This window comes from Arachis hypogaea, chromosome 17, assembly GCF_003086295.3.
Source record: "Arachis hypogaea cultivar Tifrunner chromosome 17, arahy.Tifrunner.gnm2.J5K5, whole genome shotgun sequence".
Lineage (NCBI taxonomy): Eukaryota > Viridiplantae > Streptophyta > Magnoliopsida > Fabales > Fabaceae > Arachis > Arachis hypogaea.
In genome coordinates, this window is record NC_092052.1 from 132,415,535 (window position 1) to 132,439,874 (window position 24,340).

Consider the following 24,340-nt stretch of genomic DNA (forward strand, 5'->3'; position numbering starts at 1 on the left):
ATAAAATTTTTTAATGTGAATAAATTAATTTAAATTAAATTGAGATTAATTTAAAAATAATGTTTGTATTTTTTATTCTGAGAACTTTATTAATATATTTTTTTAAAGATTAATGTTTGAATTTGTAACTTTATTCTAAAAATATTAACTACTAAAGAGCCAAAGTTTTAAAAGAAAGCTTATTTTTAAAACCGCAGCGCAATGAAATAAGTGTAACAACCGAGTTTCATTGAAATATGTTTTGTTTCCAATTCTAAAACATCTCAGAAATCAGAATCGCCAAAATTTTGTATGTACAGCATGTTTTGTTTTAGGGAGATTGGCATCGACTTAAAGAATGTCACATTTTGTGTCTTCACTGTATTGTCCAACTCTTGAATTGTAACCACCAACGGGATCAAGGGCCGTTGAGCCGGTAATACAACCAGGTTCTGAAAGGATCAGTATGAATGCGGGGAAAGAAGTGTTTCTTCTTCTTTTGCACATTTTTCTTCTTGGCAAACAGAGCAATGAAGAAGCCCTCGCCGTCTGCGGCAGGATCTGTCCGAACCAAGTTTTCAGCTGTTTGTGGTACGGAAGAACAAGCAGAGTTGATAGTTAAAACCTCAAGAGTAGGTTGACATTTAACAACAGCATAAGGGTGGTGTGCTTACAGCCTTTAAACACAGGTAGGCCACGACAGTGCCATTCAGCGAAGGGATTCACAAGTTCAAATCCATGTGATTCGGCAATGGGAAGAACAGATTTGATGACATCTTCATTCTCAATTTGGTTGATTGAACATGTGCTATACACAATTTTTTCAACTGCTGGAACTGGGAACATGCAAGATGGTGTTAAAATCTATATTAATATCTACGGCAGAAATCAAGGAAGGATTCTAACTCACAGCTTAAAGCATGCTGCAGAGCCTTTCTCTGGAAAGCTGCAAGCTTGTTCAATCTTTCCATATCGGTATCCTGACCTATTGCAATCAAAAGTTGACAATTATAAAGAGAATGCTCTCCTTGAATTGTAGCAAGTTGAAACCTGAGTTCTGGAGTGCTACAAACAAGCCATTGCACAGCTTATTCATGATCTAGAAATCTAATATAGCATGCTAATTGGAGAATTTGACCTCATTCAGAGGTATATTATTATGTGCAGAAGTTGATAGCTCTGTAGATACAATTTAAATATAGAAGGTAGAACTAAATGTAACCTGCTGCTTTAGATGGGAGCAGATGGTCTAATCTTGAAGCAGCAGTACCAGAACCAGAACAGGAAGGATCCAAAAGAATAGCCTTCACCTGCAAAGATAAATATGATAATAACTAAAGTCCGCAGATGAAAATGAATAGATGAATACAGCAACCGGTCAAACTAGTTAGGTCATTCCACTATACGCCAAATGAAATATAAGAACCCAAAACTAGAGATCAGGAAAAAACCCCACCTTAGAATATGAAGGTGCCTTGGGATCTATGTTCAAGAAATCCTCATTGAGAACATGTATGTCTGAACTTGGGTTAAGTTTGAGCGATTGCAACACTGACAATTCATTTGTATAATTATATTCTCTCACTACCATGAAGGCACCATGATATAAATGCGGAAAAAGCAATGCACATGACTAGTTAGCACAAGTGATTAAGTAAAATTAGTGTCAACAATTATGACATCATAAGGGCCATGCCGGTTACCAGATTAAAAGCCTCAGATTTTAGAAACATTAAAGGATACTAGAAGCCCCGGATAGTTTGATAGTCTCTTTCAAACGCTTAATCCTTTGTTTATTCAGTTCACATGCTATAATCCTACCCTTCCTCTTCATAAGGGCGGCTAGGTGGACAGTTTTGTTTCCTGGAGCAGCACATGCATCAATAACCTTGAAATACATTTAAAGGGCAAGATTAGATAGGATTGTAAGAAGTATTACCTAAACGTCGAATATGCAATTCACATTTGTCTTTCCTAAAAACTAGGTTGGAGTGGGGTTCCCTATATGACTTCGATGATGTTTTACCATAAACTAACTAGTAAAAATTTTTTGACTAGGTAACAAAAATGATATTTTATATGATATCCTAAATTTCCAACGGGATGCTACTTATCTTAAAAGGACTTGACCCATATAAACTTCTGTCAACATTGATTAAAATATACCTATTTCACTTTCTTCAACCTTTGTTAGAGCCTAGACGATTAGAGAGGGCATAGAGTGGAGAGCACCTACCAGTGGATTAAAATTTGTATCACAAGTTAAACTTCTTTAAATCATTGTATGTAATGCAGAAACTCACCTCCCATCCTGGTTCAGGGTTGAGGGCCGGTGCTACCATGGAACTCGCCTTACCCTTAACATAGGTTTGTCCCAATGTTAGTTAAAGGGCTACCAATAATAATGGATACCAAACACTGCCATGTTTATCCCATGGAATTTATTCACTATATGTTTTTATTAGAAAAGGAATGAGGGAGGGAGGAAGGGTAAATTCCTACTTGCATAAAGATACTTCCATTGTTGACAAGGGGATGATCATGCAAATCAGTGCCCGGTGGGAGTATCAGCAAGTCAGGCAGTAAATCATCTTTTTCAACCTATTTTGACACATCAAAGTTAAGTGAGCATACATTCAAACAAATGAAGTATAGCTACTAACATTTTATGAATTCATCTATGAAAAAGATTTTGACGAAATTACCGAGTACTTTTCCTTAAGCTCAAGTAAGGCAGAATCGACATCCAGCTTGAGCGTATTGACGCGAACATAACGAGGCAGGGAAACATCTGCATAAGAACAAGGAATCTCCTGAGTAAACTATGCACCCATAGAAAATTAGACCATATTTGAAAAGAGTGCATTTTGTAGATATGACAACAAACCAGGAAGCTGATTCAGAGCAATCAACTGTTCAACGTTCTTCACATTTCTCCGTAACAAAAGCTGTTTCAAAGTGGATTGTAGTGCGTTCTTATGTCGCATGAGATACTTCTCTGCATCACCAGCCACTGCAACTGCCTACAAATACATGTTCACTGAAATCTACTCACATAATTACCTCATATAAATCAAACCATGAATGAATAGTAAACTGTGAAATAAAATGGCAAAGAGAACTCAGAAAGTAGAAACCCCTAACCTGGCCGAAAAGAATATCATACACAATGATGTAAACCAATTCTTGTTGTCTCTGCAAAATCAACGGTAGCTGAAATCTAAAGTTTCTTTTTATTTAAAAAAAAAAAAGTGATTGAAACTTGAAAGTGGTTATTAACTTGTATACCTTCCACTTGGTGTTGAGTATAGAAGAAGCTTCCAATACATCTTTAATAATGGGAAGATCTGAGAAGACAACAAATAAAGTTGAAGAAAGAGAGAAAGAGTGTGAAGAATGTGAAGCAAATGTGAGAAACGGTTACGTTTGAGAGTCTGACAAATGAGGGCGAAAGTGGCCTTCTTGTTCCTGACGGAGGGTTTGTAGATGAGGGATTTGATGGAGGCCAGTGCACGGCGGTTGGCGTCGCCCTGCAGAACCACTCTGAGAACCTTCGCCGCCTCTCTCCGAGCGAAGTACGCCGACCTCTCTGCCCCCTTCAGACTCGGTTTCTGCTTTTCTTGAGTTCCATCGCCGCCATCCTTCGATCTGTTATTCTTCTGCTGCTTCGTCGGAACACGACCCATTCCCGAGGGTTTTTCGAGGGTTTTTGAGCTGAGCTCAACCAAATGACTAACACCGCACCGGTAATCGCATTTTGCGAACAACGGCTTCCTCTTTGTTTTTGTTGTCGTTTTACCGCATTTGTGAAACGACAAAAGTTTTTATTGTCGTTTAATGTCCTGCAACTGCAAACACACGAAAAGATACTCAAGTCCAGTCCAATAAAGTTAGCCCAAAATTATGACCCAACAGGCCCATATTTTTCATGACAAAAACAAAAGGCCTTTGTGATTCTACTAATTTTCTTGTACTAAAAAGTTTGATAATGTAGCACTTGTGTGAGTAATATTGGTGTGAGCTAAAAACACCATCTGATTTCAAAGTGGCACGATCTAATTCAAAAATTTCACCTAATTGAGCACGTCTAGTATATTTTTTCACAGTAGCGGGATCACTCTGTTTAGTATTACTTTATATATATGATTGCTTTAGTCCGTCCCACTTCTCTTTCTTTCATGTTGTCACCAGCGCTACTGGGAAAGCAATAAGTGAGACAGAGGTTACTGGGGAAAGGCGAGAAAGTCAGTCCATCAAACCATTTACTTCGTAACCTTTACTTGGAAGACTAAACTCCTGAAATAAGACAACACAGGGGGTGGAGTGAGCCTAGAGTAGAATAAGACTCCCTTAGAGACTCTCAACTCATACCAGGGCAGGCAGGGAAAGACTGAGACTACCGATACCGAGCGGGGGTTGATGAAAGATCACAGGATAGAGACCTTACGGTTGGTCTCTATGCCTGCTTCACTTCGTAGCATTAAGGGGACAGGACCAACTAGAGTTAGTCGAGTAGTCGGTTTACTCATCTGCTTAAATAACTGTCCGGAATTTGAATCCCTTAACATACTTCTTCTGATAGATCTGAACTTTTGCTTTGGACATTATAACCTTCAAATATCCAAGGACTTCAAAAGATAAAAATGACAAAAATATTTTTATAAAATTTTTAAATGTGACAAAAATAATAAAAGAAATCTTTCTTTTTTCATGTCACAAGTTTGTAGAAAAATCTGGTTAATTATTTAGATTATGCATGCAAAAAATCAAAACAAAATTCATCCTTTAATCCTCTCTTTTCATTTTCTTTTAATTTCAACCATTTAAAAAATACAAAAGACTTTTTAGCGTAAAGTTATCAAATTTTAAAGATAAAAATGTCAAATTTTTTTAATCATACTTTTTAAAAAACAAAATCAAAATTTAATTTTTAAAATTTTTTAGTAATACTACATATCTAATATTGAGTTATTTTTGTATGCGTTTAAATATTCTTTAAGGAACTGTTGTCGCTTTGATTTTTCAAGAATAATTATGTTAACGTTAAATTTTTGAAAATAATTTTTGTGGTTTACTCTTAAATATCTTTAAAAAAAAAACTGATAAAAGGTTTATATAATGGACACACACATTTCAAAGTTTTTTAATAGAGTCCTGTAGAATACAATAGGCTATATGAGTTACAAAATGAACATGGCTATGAGTTACAAAATTAACATTACCGTTTTAATATTTAGAATAACCATCTGAGTATTAGGGATAATAAACATCTCATGTCATAAAATTACTATTCATCCCAAAAACTTAAGCTGATTTTGAAGTTCACTAAAGATCGAACTCTAATACATTGTCATAATACCACTCATCCCAGAGGCTTACGCTGATGGAAAAAGGTAACACTAATAATTATATCTCTAATATTCCCTAAACTTCCATTGTACGTATTGTACAGATATTCCATTGACTCCTCATACTTTTCCTTTTTAATATTAAAGAAAAAGATGACAGAAAGGAGATCATTCATTTTTATATGGCCACCGAAATCATATTTCTACATGTTTGACTGTAAAATTATAAAATCATATGGTTGGCCGAGCAACATGCTGTTGCTCTTTTCTCCACGTAGTGAAAGTTTTATTGTTATACTTCAACTATGATATTTATTTATTGATGTGTCTATTTCTGCATTACCTAGAAATGATTATGATCAACAAGTCTAATTGTAATATTTGAAAAATAATGGAGAGTCTCGGAGTCATTTTACACAAAAGTTAAATGGTTATTGAAATATTGATATTCGTTAGTTAGTGCCCTATGTATGTATATCTTATTTGTGGAAGTATAAATTAAGGTAAAAGCTCAGCCGTTAAATGAAAATTTAGTCAAATCAGTGAAATCATTTAACGGCTCTGAAGTATCAACTTCACGTGAAGTCGACTGTACCTGAGTTTTCACCATAAATTAAATCTAGAAGATAGAGACACTTAAGCCTTAAAATGAAACAAACACACAAGCACCAGGATAGGCATTTGTGCGAGGATGCTTCCAAGAAACAAGGTTTATGATTTGACATTTTCCTAATTAGGATGCGAAATTGACAAAGACCATAACCTCAACTCAATGAAATTCATACTTTGTGTTGGAATATTAAATTCTTGCGACAGACACTCGATGTAAAATACATCATTCATGATTTTTGGTAGCTGTACTTTTTCGAATCAAATAAGGTCCTTCCGTCATCGTCATGGTACTCCAAAATAATAGAACTCAGTGGAAGATACATGTGAACTTTCCCCGGTATATATTTCATTATTATTTCTAACTAATAAAAATAAATATTTAATTTTAAAAATGTAAAATAATTTTGAGTATTTATCTATTTTGGTTTCTAAAAAATTTTAAATTAGACACTTTAATTTTTAATTAAAATTAATTATCTGATTAGTTCCTAATAATTAATTCCGTCAGCTATTTGGGTTTTTTGTTCCGTCAACTCTAATGAAAGATAAAATAGTCCCTAACAATTCTAACAGGGACAAAATAGTCTCTGATCCCTCTGTTCGAAAACGACACTGTTTTTCCCCAATTTTTATTATATCTCGCATAACCTTAATAGTCTAACATTGGAACTTCAAGCTACATAATGCATACTCTGCACCTTCAATGTTCACAAGAAGAAAAATTCTCAACTTGTTCTCAACCAATTCATACTATGAAAACTAATGACCATATCTCTCAAGTACTTGTCATCTTCGATAGATCTCATGAATCTAGACAGCAAATCCAATTTGTTAAGACCCGTCGTCATTGTCACTATTTCCCTCCTTATTTGCCCTATCATCTCCATGGCCACATTGTCCACCACCCCGATTGCTTCCTTTAGCTTCTTCTCTCCTTTCTATCTCACCTCCTCTCATCAGCTTGGACTCCGAGAGAGAAGGAATGAAGCACTCGGGGTTCATTTCAAATAAGAATTTGCATATAATGTCGAAGGATAATTTTTTCATAATGTCTTGATGTCCAACAATCTATATTGCTTGCTGGAGAGTGGAGAAAGGCATGTCCTTTGAGTAGTTGTGGAATTTGGTCTTTAGGATGTGGTGGACGCTATCAGGGTTGGAGGTGATGCTGTTATCGAGAACGTGGAGGTAAATGCTTTTGGTGGGTGAAGTGCAGAGGAGGTGGGTATACCAGTCATAGATATTTGAGAAGTGTGTGGTCCATGACATGTTGAGGTAGGTGTGACATGCCATAGCTTGATCTTGAAGATGAAGAGGAGAAAGGGAAAATGGAGAAGAAGATTGTGAAGGTGAAGAAGGAGAGTCTAAATATTAGGGTTATGCGATATATGATGGAAATTGGGGGAGAATGGTACCGTTTCCGAATAGAAGGGGTCATGGACCATTTTGTCATCCGTTAGAGTTGACGGAGCAAAGAACTTAAGTGACTGGCAGAGTTAATTGTTAGGGACCAATCGAGTAATTAATTTTAGTTAGAGGCTAAAGTGTCTGGTTCAAAATTCTCTGGGGACCAAAATGGGTAAATACTCAATAGTTTTATATGTGCATTTTATTATATAACGTTATATTCGTATAAATAATTATATTTCACATTGACTGCGTGAATAATCATCCAAACAAATAAATGTAATTGTATGACTATATAAAATATTCTACAATGTCAGTGTGTTAAAAATTAAATTATAAAATTAAATAATTTAAAAAAATTAAAAATATGATAAAATAACTAAATATTAGATATATATTTTTAAAAAAAATTTAGTGTAATTTTTGTTAGAATGATTAAAAAAATAGTTTTTTATCTTTATAATTTGGTAAGTTTAAGTTAACTGATTTCTTTGAAAATTTTTGTGTGAAAAGAAAACATTTTAAAATAAAGTCTAAAGTCAAATTTAACTTTAATTTTTGCATATAATATTTAAATAATTATCTAAATATTCTCATAAATACTTAAGTTGTTTGTCATTGTTAAAAAGACGGTATCTTTTGTTATTTTTATCATATTTTAAAATCTTTCTAAAGCTTATGATGAACTTTTAAGTTTCATATTGACAGTTTATAGGCTTTTATCATTTCTTTTTGGGACCATATAATTTGGTGACAAATCACTTCCTCTAGTCCTTAAAATGCTATTAATCACTAAATGATTCTTATATTATTCTCTTGTTGTTAAGATGCTAACAAGTACTAAATTCTTGTGCTATTGGCAGTTATTTTTTGTTTATAGGGTTTTATCACTTTTGAACCATATAAATTGGTAAGAAATCAATTTCTCTCTGGTCCCTTAGATGTTAATAATCGCGAAATTCTTGTGTTATTTGCAGTTATTTTATGTTTATAGACTTCGACTTTTACCTTTCCTGGGACCATATAATTAATTTGGCAAAAAATAACTTTTTCTGGTCCCTAAGAAGCTAACAATCGCTAAATTATTGTGTTATTTGTATTTATTTTTGTTTTATAATCTTATAGTTCGTTTAATTAACACATATTTGTACACTAATTTTTGTTTAAAAAATGAGTCTATAAAAGCTCTAATTGCACAAGGTATAAAAAATAAACTCTTTACATATTTTATTTCATATTTTTAAATATTAATAATTAACTGATATCCAAAAATAATAAATTTTAACGGCATTCTTTTTGTTATAGAGAGACTAATTATTATTGTTAATAATAATGTGCAATCTATGACTAAAAAAAAATAAACTCTTTACACCACAAATTTTTGTAAATGTCAATACTCAATAGTACTTGAATACATATACACTCCTCTATATTTATATTAAAATTGTATATTATTCTTTTAAATTAATGGCAAAAACATTCATTTAATTTATTAGGTTTAATTACTCTATTGGTTCCTATAGTTTCGCAAAATTTTTAATTAGGTCCCTATACTTTTTTTCCTTTTAATTGAGTCGTTGTACCAAATTTTTTTTAATTGAGTCCCTACACTTTTTTTTCCTTTTATTTGAGTCCCTGCACCAATTTTTTTTAATTGAATTCGTATACAATTAAGCCAATTATTACCAAGAGGGACCTAATTGAAAAAAAAAATTGATACAGGAACCAATTAAAAGAAAAAAAAGTATAAAGTCCTAATTAAAAATTTTGTAAAACTATAAGAACCAACAGAATAATTAAACCAATTTATTAATTAGCAAGCACAAGTTAAGATAAGCATGAAGCTTTATTGGCGTGGGGATGGAAGGAAGAACTTGTGGTTTGAAGAAACTTGAGTCAAGCTTCAAGAATACAAAGTCACTATCACTTTGGAGTTTTGACTTGTATTTCTTCTTAATTAGCTATGTGTGAACATAGTAAAGGGATTGGTCCAACCACGAGATTGCATCTTCAACTTTTACAAATATCATTATTTATTACCAAAGTTAATTAATTTATTTGGCAACGACATCAACATCAACATTTCTTGATTTAAATGTGTCCCACCACTCTAATTAAAGCTTCCTACTATGATTCATACGAAGGTTACCATGAAGTTACCTACCTATATATATTATATATATGCATGCATTATGAGATTAATGTTAGCAATCGATTAATTAAGATGAGTAGTGATAAGAATAAAAAAGCAGCAGATTCACCTGAAAACGGTGATTCCACCAACCAGTGGTTCTTTGAGCTCTCTGACTACTTGAAGCTGAATGATGATGATGATGATCAATGGCCAGATGATGATAATGTTCCACCACCACTACCAGAAGCAGAGCCATTATTTTTTCCCAATACTAATGAAGTTGGAGATTTTGGAGCAAGTGGCAGCGGCAGTAACCACCTTCAAGGGTCTTCTAATGCTCGTAATATAACTAACTGATGGATCATATATGCATGAACATATACCAGAGTATCTTTAATTTAATTAGGTTTAATTACTCTCTCAATTCCTATCATTTTATCGAATTTTTAATTAGGTTTTTATACTTTTTTTTTTCTTTTTAATTGGGTCTCTATATTATATTAGATTTTGTAATTAAATCTCTACCATGACAAAAACGCTGAAACTAACGGAATATTCGATTTAACTATACAGAATATTCAGTCAAGTATGAAGTATATTCATTTTGTTTAATGGAATATTTCATTAATTCAAATGTTTTTGTCAGAAACTTAATTACAAAATCTAATATGGTATAGAGACTCAATCGAAAAGAAAAAAAAAGTATAAGAACCTAATTGAAAATTTAGTAAAATTATAGGGATTGATAGAGTAATTAAACTATTTAATTAGTATTAATTATATACATATTTATCCTTGTTTGGTTGTATTTATGGCATGTAGGAGAGGTTAGTGGAAGTGAGAAGAAAGATGTTAGGGAGAGAGTTGCATTCAAAACCAAGTCCGAGGTTGAAATCATAGACGATGGTTACAGGTGGAGGAAGTACGGAAAGAAAATGGTTAAGAACAGCCCAAACCCAAGGTATCTTGGTAATTTGCTTATTTATTTAAATTCTATTAGAATTTAGATTGAAAAATGCATGTTGAAAAATGATTATCTGGAGCATGAACATTTGCAAATAGCTTTGGATATAATATTAGAATTGAAATTGAGTATGTTTAATTCAATCTCTAAAATTAGTTCAAATAGTAAGAGTAAAAAATATCTCGCACTTACAAATTATTTAAAAGTAAAAATTCAGGTGCAGTAAACTTTACGTAAAATTGACTTATTGCACATGAATTTTCACCTTATTTAAAGACTATATTCTTAAAAGATCATAGACTTGTAAAAAACTCCAAAGTGTAGAGTGTTAATATATAGATGTGGATGATGATGATGCAGAAACTACTATAGGTGTACAGTGGATGGATGTCGGGTAAAGAAGAGAGTTGAAAGAGACAGGGAAGATCCCACATATGTAATTACAACCTACGAAGGAAACCATACTCACCCAACATCTTAGAAGAATCTCAACCAACAACCATTGCATACTATATGGAATTACCAAACAGAGCAAACTCATCTAGCTTTTGAAACCAAAATCATCATTCAGATATCTACTACCTCTGCTTGTGGTATTCCCTATATATATGCATGCTTTGTAATGTTCGCTGATTCTCCCCATCCCCTAGCTAGGATAGGTTCATTCCCTAAGTATTTTTTTTCTTAGTTTTCATCAGCAAAATGTTTCTTATTGGAATTGGTTTGTGAATTTTGCGGTAAACCCGCAATTTTGTTGGTTATGTTTTTGGTAAGGAAAAAAAAATATAGATTTTAAGAAGTTCCAGCCAAAAAACACCAACGTATATATAGTTTGTTTAGCATATATATTCGAATCAACCGTTTGATTTCAACGAGAATATTGGTGATAAATCGAACATAACATCACAATTATATATACACAATCACAAATACTTGATGCAGAGTTAGTATGATTTTAATAAAATATTTGAAACAATTGTTGTCGATTGGCCTATTAGCTCAGTTGGTTAGAGCGTCGTGCTAATAACGCGAAGGTCGTAGGTTCGAGACCTGCATGGGCCACTCATTTTTTAATTACGCATACATATAATAAGGCAGCACTAATGGCTAATTTAGGCTGTTAATATAGATTACGTTGCCTAATAGCCGGAAAGTAGAAGAAGGACTTGATGCAATTAGTCCCGAAATGAAAAAGGAAGAGCCCAGCCCAATCTTTTCAAATGACAGAAAAATAAAATTAAAAAAAAAAAGGCAGAAACGTAGGGAGGAGGCGAAGAGCAATATAAAGCGATAACGTGATACGAGGGCACGTAGCAACTACCAAATCAGTTTACCATCACTACGAAGAAAGAGAAAAGAAAACAGAGCGCGTGGCGATGGAAGGCAAAGGGTTATTGAAACTGCCGTATGATACGACGGTGAAGTTTATGCTGGCGTCACTTGAGCGTAACCTCCTCCCAGATGCACTCATTCGGACACTCACTCGCGTCCTTTTGTCCACGCGCCTTCGCTCTTCCTACAGGCCTTCCTCCCACCTTCAGCTCTCTGACCTTCTCCATTTTGCTCATTGTCTCTTCTCTTCTCTTCTCTTTCTAACTCACTAACTAACTTCTTCCATTTCATATTTAACGCATTTCACTTTCCACATCCCTCCTTCAGCTTTGCGAGAGATGCCTATTGCAGTCAACACTGATAAGCCCAAATCTCAGCACTATGAATTGCCAACCTCTTTCTTCAAGCTCGTCCTTGGAACCAATCTCAAATACAGGTCATTCCTTTTATCTTAATCTTCATTAATTCACACAATTGTAAACTTGGAAGAGAACACTGCAATTATTATGGTTAGAACTTAGGACTCCAAATTTTCCCATGTGACTACTCTAGCTTATAAAGATACATGTACGTGCATAATGGTGCTGTTTCGTTGAAATTTAGAGTTTGTTTGTGAGTTTCTAAGAAAAGATCTTTTTTCGAGTTATCTTTTTTTAAAAGATTTTATAAAAAAGTAAAAGTAATTGGTATCTCATGCAAAAAATCTTTTTATCTATCAATTATGTATGTTTGGGTATAACGATATAAAAGTACTTTTTTGTTTATTTATTAGATGAAAAATATCTTTTTTTTTTGTTTTTTAAGAGAAAAAGATCTTTTAAAAAAAGTAATAAATTACAGCTTCTCAAAAAAGATTTTTTTTTCTAGTGCTTTTATTTTTACTACTAGAAATTTGTCAAACACGTTAAAAAATTAAAAAAGATAAAAAAAAAATTTTTTTTTTATCAAAATAATAGCGCCCAAGCAAACAATTAGTTATAAATGAATCCTCTTTGTTGCACAATGTATATAAAAGGGCATGTTCCTTTGCATGAAAAAGAAGTAGAGTCTTCTAGCAATGGTTGAGTGGTCTCTGTGTGACCTCAAAGTCACGGATTCAAACGGTGGAAACATCCCCCAATGTAATTAACTAATTATCAGGTGAGACTATCTACATTATACTTTTTGGGTGCGATCCTTTTTCGAACTCTGCATTAACACGGAATGCTTGTGTATTGGACTACCCTTCTTGTGCATAAAAAATTGACAAACAGAGAACCTATATGGTTAATATAACATACCCTATATGGATGTACTGGTGCAGTTGCTGTTACTTCTCTTCTGACTCTCAGACGCTGGAAGATGCTGAAGAAGCAATGTTAGAACTCTATTGTGAGAGATCAAACCTGAAAGATGGTCACACAGTCCTTGATGTTGGATGTGGTTGGGGCTCACTGGCTCTTTACATTGCCAAGAAATACAGTAACTGCAAGGTTACAGGAATATGCAATTCCGCAACCCAAAAGGCTCATATTGATGAGCAGTCCCGGTACACATTCCTTTTGATATTATATACTTTCATTTCATGTGCTTTATGCAATTAATGTGTGTCATATAGTTCACAAATAATTTGACTAGATGACTCTTACATATGGCTTCTACATTTAGCTTCAATTGCATGATAATAAAAGATCACTTTATTCCATCTGTTGTATTGTCAGGGATCTTCAGCTGCAGAATTTGGATATCATTGTTGCAGATATTAGCACGTTTGAAATGGAAGGTTCCTATGACAGAATATTTTCCATAGAAATGTTTGAGGTTAGAATCTGAGCGCATACAATTCATAATCTGCATTGAATCTGTACCCTCAAATTCTAAAGTCAGTATTGACCTTGATGCAGCATATGAAGAACTATAAAGATCTTCTCAAGAAGATATCCTCATGGATGAAAGAGGATAGCCTTTTATTTGTTCATTATTTCTGCCACAAAGTATTTGCTTATCATTTTGAGGTAAATTAAACCTGATATAATATTGATAAACAACTTAACCATCTTGATTTCTTGGTTGATTTGTCTATAAAACAGTACATTAGTAAAACTAGTAAGGTTTTCATATGTGTGTATAGGACAAAAATGATGATGACTGGATCACTAGATACTTCTTCACAGGAGGAACTATGCCTTCAGCAAATCTACTACTTTATTTCCAAGTGAGCTTGCTATGTAACTTCTTTTATCATTGTTCAAATCACTTATAAATTGCATTCAGATTTAGCTAACATATGACTCATGTATGCAGGATGATGTTACTGTCCTCAACCATTGGCTAGTAAATGGAAAACACTATGCACAGACCAGGTTAAAATAAATTATTTTACAGCAATCTTGTTATATTCCATCCATGGTTAATTTGATTTTAAAGCTAATTTGAACTGAAGCAAGAACATATCCTGCAGCGAAGAATGGCTCAAAAGAATGGACAAGAATATCACCACCATAAAGCCTATTATGGAATCAACTTATGGCAAGGATTCAGCTGTTAAGTGGACAGTATATTGGAGAACATTCTTTATAGCTGTTGCAGAACTCTTTGGATACAATGATGGTGAAGAATGGATGGTTGCACACTTCCTTTTCAAAAAGAAATAAACAGAAGAGCTGAAATAAAAAAAGGAGATTGCTAGGGTACCAACATTTTTAGTAGAATAAAATAGAGAGTTGGCTAGTGTTAACTCAAATACAAGACAAATAAGAGAAAAAATATTGGTTCCCCAACATTTACATGCCTTACTAATTGTTCTGTAATTTTATCATCTTTAGATTCTATTTGGTTGCCCATCATGTAGTATATGTCTCAATCTTTTTTTAAATAAGAAACCTAATGCCAATATCAACACTGGTGGTTCCTCTTAAACTAGTACTATATCTTTACACTGATTTTGATTTATAAGTTCATCTCCAAAATGTTATATAGAATAGATAAATATTTTATTTTGAAAATGTGGTCCAAGAGACAAATTTATCCGAGGTTAAAAATAGGATATTGCATCCTTAAATTTCATCTGTTCTTTACATTTTCTTGTCTAGAAAATAGATTGCAGCCTCGAAGATCACTTGCTCCGTTCAAAGACCTAACAAACAGGTAACGGAGCATGATACCACATCAAGATTGGCCTTCACATGGATAAGCTTCTTTCTGCATCAAATTTTCAAACCCACAATTAGTAGAACATATAAATTCTGCAGCTGCAAATCTTGTATCTTGATATCTCAGTGTTTGCATTACTTTGGTTCCATCCATCATGTTATAGCCTATTAGGTAGCGTTTGCTTTGAAATACCTTCAAAAAGTAAGGACACAGGGGACTGAAATTTTTAGAGATGAAGACTGAAACTTTAATAATATTTTATACCTAAAATACTTTCATTTCAATTAATTAATTCCAAATTTACCCGCAAATTAAATTAGAGTTTCATTCTTGTTTCAATTCCTGTTTCCCATTTTGCACCAAACAGAATACTGAGATTTATTTCAATCCCTGTCTCTTAGTCTCTGTCTTTCAGTCTCAGTCTTTCCGTCTCTGTCTCTCCACCAAACGCTACCTTAGATATTCTGTATTTATGTAAATACATATATTTATTGTTTACCTTATTTTAAATGTGTATTTTATATTTTAAAATGAATTTTATATTTGGTGGGTATACCATACTATACACTTAACATGATTGATTACTAATTATTCAACAGCTACCTATGAACCTAAAGAATAAAAATGGTAGTTAATAAGTGAAGGAATCATCATCACCTTACTCATTAGAAGGTTTACTCAAATGGTTTTGATCAATTTGTTCAGCTTCCAAGAAATGACTGAGGAGTTTATCATCCAAATGTTGCTGTCCAAATTTACAGAAAAAGAGAAAAAAAAAAGCCTCATGGTTCATTTCATTGGACAAATTAAAGAAACAAATAAAACAAAAAGAATAGAAGAGGACATACAGAAAGGCAAGCTCTGTACTTTTGCCACTCCGCAACACATTCTTGTTTGTCCCAATGACCCTTCATGAATTTCTCCGAGTACCACCTTCAAGAATGAAATTAGGGTTTAAGATAGTAAATAAAAGGTGATTGATAAGAATGAAAGGAGGATTGGTGAATAGCTTGATTTGATCTAGATGAAACCTGTTGAAGCAATTGTTGTATGCGTCTCTAAGATGGGAACAAGGAGAGGTTGAAGAAGAGGATTTGGAACTTGTTTTCTTCTCTTTCATTTCATTGATTAGAGCTACAACGCAGTCTCCCTCTCTCCCTCTCTCTCTCTCTCTGTGGAGTCTTTGTCTCAGTGCGGCGGTGGCGAAAAAATTTCAACACCCCTCTGCCGCCGCACACATCACGTGTCATCATATTATAAAACCTTGTTCAAGGTTTAATTTTTTTTTTTTTCGGTATTGTGTCTAAAACTCTAAATAGTAAATACAAAATTAGAGTAAATAGTTAAATTAATCTTTAAAAGATTATTCATTTTTTAAATTAGTTGTTAAAATATATTTTTTAATAAAATTTGTCATTAGAAAATTTTGAGTTAGTTATTTTAGTCTTTATGTCTCTTCGATTGCTAACAGCGTCAAAGTTTGTTGATATGACACGTTAAGTGATATTACAATATATACATAGTAGTTCTAATTGGCGAATAATATGGTAAATTTATGAAATTAGGTCAAATAAACTCCAAATTGAGGTCGAGTTAGCAATTGAAAAAACTATTTGTGATGCTATTAATATCTAATAGTGTTGGCAAACCAAATTGTATTTGGAATGCAATTTGGATATTATTCGCTGACCGGATACTATATAAAGAGGAGAAAAATATTGAAAAACCAACGTATTTCACTATGTGGTAAATCATTATCACATGTAGGACTTTACTTGTCAAAATCAGTGTTTACCTGTGGACAACTTTATGTTGTTTTGTCAAGAGTTAAGAGTCGCAATAACCTGAACGTTCTAATTCTAGACAAAGACAGCAATCCAAAGTCATCAACAACAAATGTTGTGTTCAAAGAAATTTTAGTAATATTTAAGTAAACAAAATAGTATTTTTATTTTAGTAACATGTTATGATTTACATTTTTGTACAAATATTTATCATAGATATAACTAATTTATCTATAACTATACTTTTAGACTTGAAATGAAATGTGTAACATAGATAGGGGTGGCAATGGGACGGGTAGGGGCGGATTTTTGCCCTACCTGTCCCTAGGAGTGGCAAACAGGCCTAAACCCGCCGGGCCGGCCCACGTAACTCGCCAAAAAAGTGGCCAGACTAAAAAATTGGGACCGCCAAATAGCAAAAGTCCGCCTAACACACAGTGCTTAAAAATAGGATGATATTATCATTATATTAGTATTAGAAGCTTCTTGAATAATATTATAAGGTTATCTGGTCAGTTTTAGTTAAAAATAGAAAACCGGTTTAACCGGGTTCACAATTTACTGGTGCAGCTTAGCACCAGCACTCTCTGATGACTTTAGCAATGCTAAGGCCTCATTATACATGTTTCATTCTCATAATAAATATGTTACTAGTGTCATTTATGCTAGTAGCTCAGAAAATAATTTTTAGAGATGTTTTCACAAGTGTTCCGATACACCTAGTTTTAGTAGATATACATCTGAGATATTTTAATATTATTTTAATCCACCTCCAAGCCAACCAATCACAACTCACCCTACACCCCCAAAACCCCCAAGGCTGGCTCATTTTCACTTTGTGGCCGAAAATAGGTAGAGAGAAAAAGAGAAAAAAAGTTCTTAGTTCCAAATCTTCAAAGCTTGATTTCTGCTGAACTAAAACTCAAATCAAAATTCCAATCCGACCAAAATGATCCTCTCTTCTTTCTCTACATGATCATATGACTTATCAAGGCTGGGATCAAGGTGAGTTGGCTGTACCATCTCTCTTTTGATTAAGTTTCAAGGAAACATGCTTAAATATGTGTTTTCTTGATGTGATTTAAGAGGAAAAAGTGCTTAAGGACCACCTGAAAGTTTGATTGAATTAGGAGCAGCAAGACCAGGTAGGGTGCCACGAAATTAATCTTGATTATTTGTGTTTGAGATGTGTGAATGTTGTATTATTTGGCTGTGCTAAAAATTGGTTGCATATATGATTGATTCTTAGTGAAAATTTGGTGAAATTTTGATGAAATTTGATGAAATTCAAGCTTTAAAGTTCATGTTCTTGGGCAGCTGGAAAAACGAAACCCTAAGCTTAAATTGAGGTTCAATTTGTGTTGAAATCATGTAGAAAAGATGGGGTTTTAGTGGCTGCTAATTTATTATGAATTATAGTAAAAATCGGTTGCTGAAAAGACTGAAAAACGGGTAAAAACAGAGAAAGAATCTGAAGAATTTATGAAGAACATGAAGAACACTTTGAGTGTGGTGAAGAACAATGAAGAACACCTTTTTGATTCATAAAAGGGCAAGGAAGTAAAATTTTTGGTGTTTAAGGGGTTATATGGTAATTTCTGGAAGTTAGGGTGGTAAAAGTAGAAATATTAAAAGTTACGGGTGGTAAAAAGTGAATTTTAAAGGTTAAAGGTTAAAGTAAAGTTAATTTTCGAAAATATATTAATAAAATAATAAATAATAATAAAATATTAAATAATAATATTTAATTAAAAATAATATTTTAATAAAAATAATAAAATAATGCGGAAAAGGCAGTTTTCTGTAAAAGCTTTAGAAAGACAACTTTAAGCGCAGAATTTCATAATTATCTTCATAAAACACCTAGGGAGTGGTAAAAACATATTAGTGAGGCAAAGATAAATAAAAGATAAAAAGTTGAAGAAAAGATAAAAATCGAAGAAAAAGTCTGTAAAGTTTTAACAACAGAGAAACAGACAGAGACTAGCGAACGAACTAGGGCAACATAGTTAGTTCTTGATTTGCGAATAGGGTTAGGTATTATATGAAAAGTTAAACTGTTTCAGTATAGACTTAATGAACCTATACTTGGGGCAGGCTAACTAATCATACCGAAATTTAAATAAGCTTTAAATACATACGTTAAATAGAGAAAGCAGAATAAAGTGAGGAAGCGCAGAGAAAGGAACAAACAGAGCAGAATAAAGAGACAAAGCGAAGAGAGTAATATGATAAAGAGTAGAGGACCTATTGAGAGGTCATCTGTTGCATTAAGGCAACCTCAGAGATATCTATATGTTCCTCTACTGCATTGTAGCAGTCAGATAGATAATGGTGCAACCACTGAGAAACGCTTTCCTGCGGTACAGATCCATATTTTATTTCTGTAAGGCAGAGGGGTTATTTCCTGCTACAGAAGTACCGTGACCACCTGTTCCATTTCTGTAGTGGCAGAGGGGTTATTTCCTGTATACAGAAGGTGTGTCGGCATACAACCCTGCAGTGGCAGATGTGTTATTTCCTGCGTGCAGTGGACCCTATGGTGGCAGAGGGGTTAGTTCCTGTACACAGGGGTATAGCCAACAGGAAAGCCATATCCAGACAGAGGTTGCTGGATAACGTCGGGAGCGGGTAGAAACCGACAAATGAGCTCATTACCTGCACTAGGACTAGACATGCATCATTCTTGTCTGTGCATCATTCTCTGTTGCATTCCTTCCTGTGTGTGACTAGAGAATGATGCGCAGACAAGAATGATGCATGTCTAGTCCTAGTGCAGGTAATGAGCTCATCTGTCGGTTACTAACCCGCTCCCGACGTTATCCAGCAACCTCTGTCTGGATAAGGCTTTCCTATTGGCTATACCCCTGTGTACAGGAAATAACCCCTCTGCCACCACAGGGTCCTCTGCACGCAGGAAATAACACATCTGCCACTGCAGGGATGTATGCCGACACACCTTCTGTATACAGGAAATAACCCCTCTGCCACTACAGAAATGGAACAGGTGGTCACGGTACTTCTGTAGCAGGAAATAACCCCTCTGCCTTACAGAAATAAAATATGGATCTGTACCGTAGGAAAGCGTTCTCAGTGATCACACCATTATCTATCTGACTGCCTCACTGCAGCAGATGATCATACAAGTATATCTGGAGTTGCCTTAACGCAACAAATGAATAAACACATCTCTTGGGTTGCCTCAAGCAACAAATAAATATCTCTTGGGTTGCCTCAAGCAACAAATCATTACATAATCATTCTCATTATTCATCATCATTTTCACATTCTTATGCAGTACCTCTTTCTTTCTCTGTTCAATCATACTGTACAAACTTTACATCTTTCACTTTTACAACATCTTAATTCAAACCATTTCTCTTTATCACATTACTCTTTTCTCTTTGTCTTTTTACTTTTCTCTGATTTATCTTTTCTCTGTATCCCTTTATTCTGCTCTGGTTACTCTGTTCTCTGTGTTTCTTTACTCTGCTCTAATTTCTCTGTTTAACGTATGTATTTAAAGCTTATGTAAATTTCGGTATGAATAGTTAGTCTGTCCCAAGTATAGGTTCATTAAGTCTATACTAAAACAGTTTTACTTTTCATATAATACCTAACCCTATTCGCAAATCAAGAACTAACTATGTTGCCCTAGTTCGTTCACTAGTCTCTGTCTGTTTCTCTGTTGTTAAAATTTTACAGACTTTTTCTTCGATTTTTATCTTTTCTTCAACTTTTTATCTTTTCTTTATCTTTGCCTCACTAATATGTTTTTACCACTCCCTAAGTATTTTATGAAGGTAATTATGAGATTCTGCGCTTAAAGTTGTCTTTCTAAAGCTTTTACAGAAAACTGCCTTTTTCCGCATTATTTTATTATTTTTATTAAAATATTATTTTTAATTAAATATTATTATTTAATATTTTATTATTATTTATTATTTTATTATTAAATTTTCGAAAATTACCTTAACTTTACCTTTAACCTTTAAAATTCACTTTTTACCACCCGTAACTTTTAATATTTCTACTTTTACCACCCTAACTTTCAGAAATTACCAAATAACCCCTCAAACACCAAAATAATTACTTCCTTGCCCATTCTAAGATCTAAAAGGTGTTCTTCATTGTTCTTCACCACACTCAAAGTGTTCTTCGTGTTCTTCGTAAATTCTTCAGATTCTTTCTCTGTTTTTACCCGTTTTTCAGTCTTTTCAGCAACCGATTTTTACCATAATTCATAATAAATTTGCAGCCACTAAAACCCCATCTTTTCTACATGATTTTAACACAAATTGAACCCCAATTTAAGGTCTAGGGTTCGTTTTTCCAGCAGCCATGAAGAACACAAATTCAAAGTTGAATATCATCAAATTTCATCAAATTTTCACCAAAATTTCAACAAGAATTACTCATATAAACAATCAATTTCAAGCATAACCAAACCATATCATAATCACACAACTCAAACACAATCAATCAAGATTAAATTCGTCAATCCCTACCTGATTTTGTTGCTCCTAATTCGGTTAAACTTTCAGGTGGTCCTTAAGCACTTTTTCCTCCTAAATCACATCAAGAACAACTTTAAATCCAAAAACTCTCAACTGACCAAATCTCACTCAGTATGTTAGGAAGAGATATCTCACCTTAGACTTGCTGAAAATTCACATTTCTTGGCCCTCAAGTCAAGTTAAGCATGATTCCTAAGGAAGAACATCAAGAAAACACATGTTTTGCATGGTTTTCCTTGAAAACCGAATTGAAATGGGAGGGAGACAGCCATCTCACCTTATTTCCATCCTTGATAAGTTACATGGTTATGTAGAGGAAGAAGAGAGGATCATTTTGGTGAAAACGGAGTTTTGATTTGAGTTTTAGTTCAAAAGAAATCAAGCTTTGAAGATTAAGTGTTCTTGAAAGTTTCTCTCTTTTCTCTCTTGTTATTTTCGGCCAAAATGATGAAATGAGACAGCCTTGGAGGTCTTGGGGGTGTAAGGTGAGTTGTGATTGGTTGGCTTGGAGGTGGATTAAAATAATATTAAAATATCTCAGGTGTATAACTACTAAAACTAGATGTATCGGAACACTCGTAAAAACATCTCTAAAAATTATTTTCTGAGCTACTAGCATAAATGATACTAGTAACATATTTATTATGAGAATAGAACATATATAATGAGGCCTTAGCATTGCTAAAGTCACCAGAGAGTGCTGGTGCTAAGCTGCACCAGTAAACCGTAAATCCGGTTAAACCGATTTCTGTTTTTAACTAAAACAGACCAGGTAACCTTATAATATCATTCAAGCATTTTCTAATACTAATATATTATACTATTATCTCTCTCCTCTCATAAATCGAGTCTGGTTTGTCAAACTGAGACTATTTACGAAAAACCGAATCAAAACCCCTAACCGATACGGTTCAAAAACTAGGTTCTTCGTGACCGCGTTATCGAGCTTGTCTCAACTAAGGTCCTGAGTTAAAGATAATATAATGACAATGAGGATTGAGATGCTTGATGATACAGAAGAGGTATTCCCTTTACTGATCTTTCGGAGAAATCCGTGTATTCAGAAACGATCTAGCGTACTCGAAAATCGGGGTTGTTACATTCTACCCTCCTAAAAGAAAATTTTGCCCTCAAAATTTCAGTTACCTGAGAATAGATGCGGGTAATTATCTTTCATCTTATCTTCCAGTTCCCAAGTGTGCTCTTCTTCTCCTCTTGGTTCCCATGCTACTTTGACTAAGCGAACAGTCTTGCCTCTTAGCTGCTTATCACTTCTTTCCATGATCTGAACTGGTGATGCTTGATATGTCAAATCATTTTATAACTGTACTGTTTCTGGTTGTGAAACGTGACTATCATCGGGAACATATTTCTTAAGTTGCGAGACATAAAAAAAACATCATGAAGGTTTGATAAATAAGGAGGAAGGGCTATTTGATAAGCTACTAGACCGACTCTGTTAAGTATTTGGAAAGGTTCTATGTATCGTGGGTTAAGCTTCTTAGTTTTAAGGACTCTACCTATTCCAGTAATCGAAGTTACTTCTAAAAAGACATGATCTCCCTCACTAAACTCTAAGGGTCTATGTCTATTATCGGCATAGCTCTTTTGACGGCTCTGTGCAGTCTGGATCTTCTGGCGAATCCCCTTTATCTTCTCAGTAGTTTCTTGCACTAAGTCTGGACCTAAGACACTAGCTTCTCCGTCATCATTCCAACACAATGGTGTCCGACATCTTCTTCCATAGAGAGCTTCATATGGTGCCATCCCGATACTTTATTGGAAACTGTTGTTGTAGACGAATTTGACTAAAAGCAAATACTTATCTCAGCTGCTTTGGTTGTCTATCATACATGATCGTAACATGTCTTCTAACGTCTGGATTGTCTGCTCTGATTGTCCGTCTATCTGAGAATGGTATGCTATACTCGTGTGCAATTCTGTTTCCAACACTTTCTGAAAAGCTCCCCAAAATCTAGTAGTAAACCTCAAAACTCGATCTGAGACAATTTATGAAGGTATCACATGTAGTCGTACGATTTCTTGAATATATATTCGTTCCAGCCTTTCTAAAGTATAGTCAGCTCGAATCGGAAGGAAGTGCGCTGACTTTGTCAACCTGTCCACAATTACCCAAATGGCATCGTGTCCTATTGAGGTTCTTGGCAATCTCGTGACAAAATCCATAGTAATCTGCTCCCATTTCCATTGTGGTATTTCTAAGGGTTGCAGGGTTCCTGACAGCTTCTGATGTTCCACCTTCATCTTCTGGTAGGTTAAACATTTTGAGACATAATCAGCTACTTCTTTCTTTAAGCCCGGCCACCAGAACATTTGTTTAAAATCTCGATACATCTTTGTCACTCCAGGATGCATAGAAAATCTACTTTGGTGAGCTTCAACAAGAATCTTTCGTCACAATTCTCTAGAGTTAGGCACACAAATTCTTTTCTTGTACCTCCATAGGCCACTACGATCCTATCTCACAGCTTCTGCAGCTCTGCAAGCAATGGTGACATCCGGTGTGGTGCTATGGAAATCGGTCCGGTTTCGGGTACTAGTTCAATGCTGAATTCTATCTCTTGCTGAGGAGGAAACTTAGGTATGTCATCCAAGAATACATCAGGAAATTCCTTTACTATTCGGATTCGTTCTAAGCTTAATTCACTATCATTCGAGCTAGCCGCTAACAGAACGTACCCCTCATAATCACTCCCACCTAAGGTAACTCTTACAGAATTCAGATATAAGGTGTGGGACAGAAATGGTTTAGTACATAGACTATCAGATGGAATAACAGCAGTTCTTTTAAAATAATCAAGGAAAACATGATACTTAGATAACCAATCTAATCCTAAAATAACTTCTAAACCACATAGAGGTAAATAGATTAGATCGTGTATAAAAGTCCTATTCCTAATAGCGAATGGTACTTGCAGGCACACTAAACTGGTCAAAGCATTTTGGGATGCAGGTGTATGGACAATCAAGTAAAAATTCAATTTAAAGAAATATAATCCTAACTCGTGAGCAATAGTTAGAGAAATTAAGAATGCGATGCACCCGAATCATACAGTACAGTTAGAAATCGATTCTTGACATAACCTAACCTTGAATGAGGGCGTTCGATT

General features: G+C 34.2%; 4 protein-coding genes and 1 non-coding gene across 6 annotated transcripts; 3 read left to right on the forward strand and 2 right to left on the reverse strand.

The window, feature by feature from the left end:
* Positions 1 to 207: 207 nt before the first annotated feature.
* LOC112765926 (25S rRNA (cytosine-C(5))-methyltransferase NSUN5) lies at positions 208 to 3,786 on the reverse strand. The gene is made up of 13 exons (XM_025811793.3): positions 3,404 to 3,786; positions 3,268 to 3,326; positions 3,124 to 3,174; positions 2,867 to 3,002; positions 2,685 to 2,770; positions 2,482 to 2,580; positions 2,283 to 2,336; positions 1,723 to 1,867; positions 1,436 to 1,497; positions 1,202 to 1,289; positions 890 to 964; positions 654 to 815; positions 208 to 561 (listed from the first exon to the last, which is right to left on the reverse strand). Exons 1-13 carry the CDS (start codon positions 3,663 to 3,665, stop codon positions 398 to 400), a joined length of 1,443 nt encoding a protein of 480 aa, XP_025667578.1. The 5' UTR covers positions 3,666 to 3,786; the 3' UTR covers positions 208 to 397.
* A 5,720-nt stretch (positions 3,787 to 9,506) lies between these two features.
* Positions 9,507 to 11,316, forward strand: LOC112765588 (probable WRKY transcription factor 51). The gene is made up of 3 exons (XM_025811481.3): positions 9,507 to 9,820; positions 10,303 to 10,441; positions 10,805 to 11,316. The coding sequence occupies exons 1-3, from the start codon at positions 9,532 to 9,534 to the stop codon at positions 10,923 to 10,925; spliced, it is 549 nt and encodes a 182-aa protein (XP_025667266.1). The 5' UTR covers positions 9,507 to 9,531; the 3' UTR covers positions 10,926 to 11,316.
* A 116-nt stretch (positions 11,317 to 11,432) lies between these two features.
* Positions 11,433 to 11,506, forward strand: TRNAI-AAU (transfer RNA isoleucine (anticodon AAU)). The gene has a single exon. It is a non-coding gene; the product is annotated as a tRNA-Ile (tRNA).
* Positions 11,507 to 11,647: 141 nt separating this feature from the next.
* Positions 11,648 to 14,674, forward strand: LOC112766404 ((S)-coclaurine N-methyltransferase). The gene is made up of 8 exons (XM_025812296.2): positions 11,648 to 12,013; positions 12,104 to 12,212; positions 13,080 to 13,304; positions 13,477 to 13,576; positions 13,660 to 13,770; positions 13,887 to 13,970; positions 14,060 to 14,118; positions 14,217 to 14,674. Exons 1-8 carry the CDS (start codon positions 11,821 to 11,823, stop codon positions 14,407 to 14,409), a joined length of 1,074 nt encoding a protein of 357 aa, XP_025668081.1. The 5' UTR covers positions 11,648 to 11,820; the 3' UTR covers positions 14,410 to 14,674.
* A 52-nt stretch (positions 14,675 to 14,726) lies between these two features.
* On the reverse strand, positions 14,727 to 16,132 carry LOC112766405 (uncharacterized protein At4g33100). 2 transcript variants are annotated; one of them, XR_011875716.1, is made up of 5 exons: positions 15,940 to 16,132; positions 15,757 to 15,841; positions 15,566 to 15,653; positions 15,047 to 15,100; positions 14,727 to 14,956 (listed from the first exon to the last, which is right to left on the reverse strand). XR_011875716.1 is itself a non-coding variant. In XM_025812297.2 (4 exons), the coding sequence occupies exons 1-3, from the start codon at positions 16,026 to 16,028 to the stop codon at positions 15,567 to 15,569; spliced, it is 261 nt and encodes an 86-aa protein (XP_025668082.1). In that variant the 5' UTR covers positions 16,029 to 16,132; the 3' UTR covers positions 14,727 to 14,956; position 15,566. The 2 variants fall into 2 exon arrangements, 1 of the variants encoding a protein (XP_025668082.1); XM_025812297.2 differs by lacking the exon at positions 15,047 to 15,100.
* Positions 16,133 to 24,340: the final 8,208 nt, after the last annotated feature.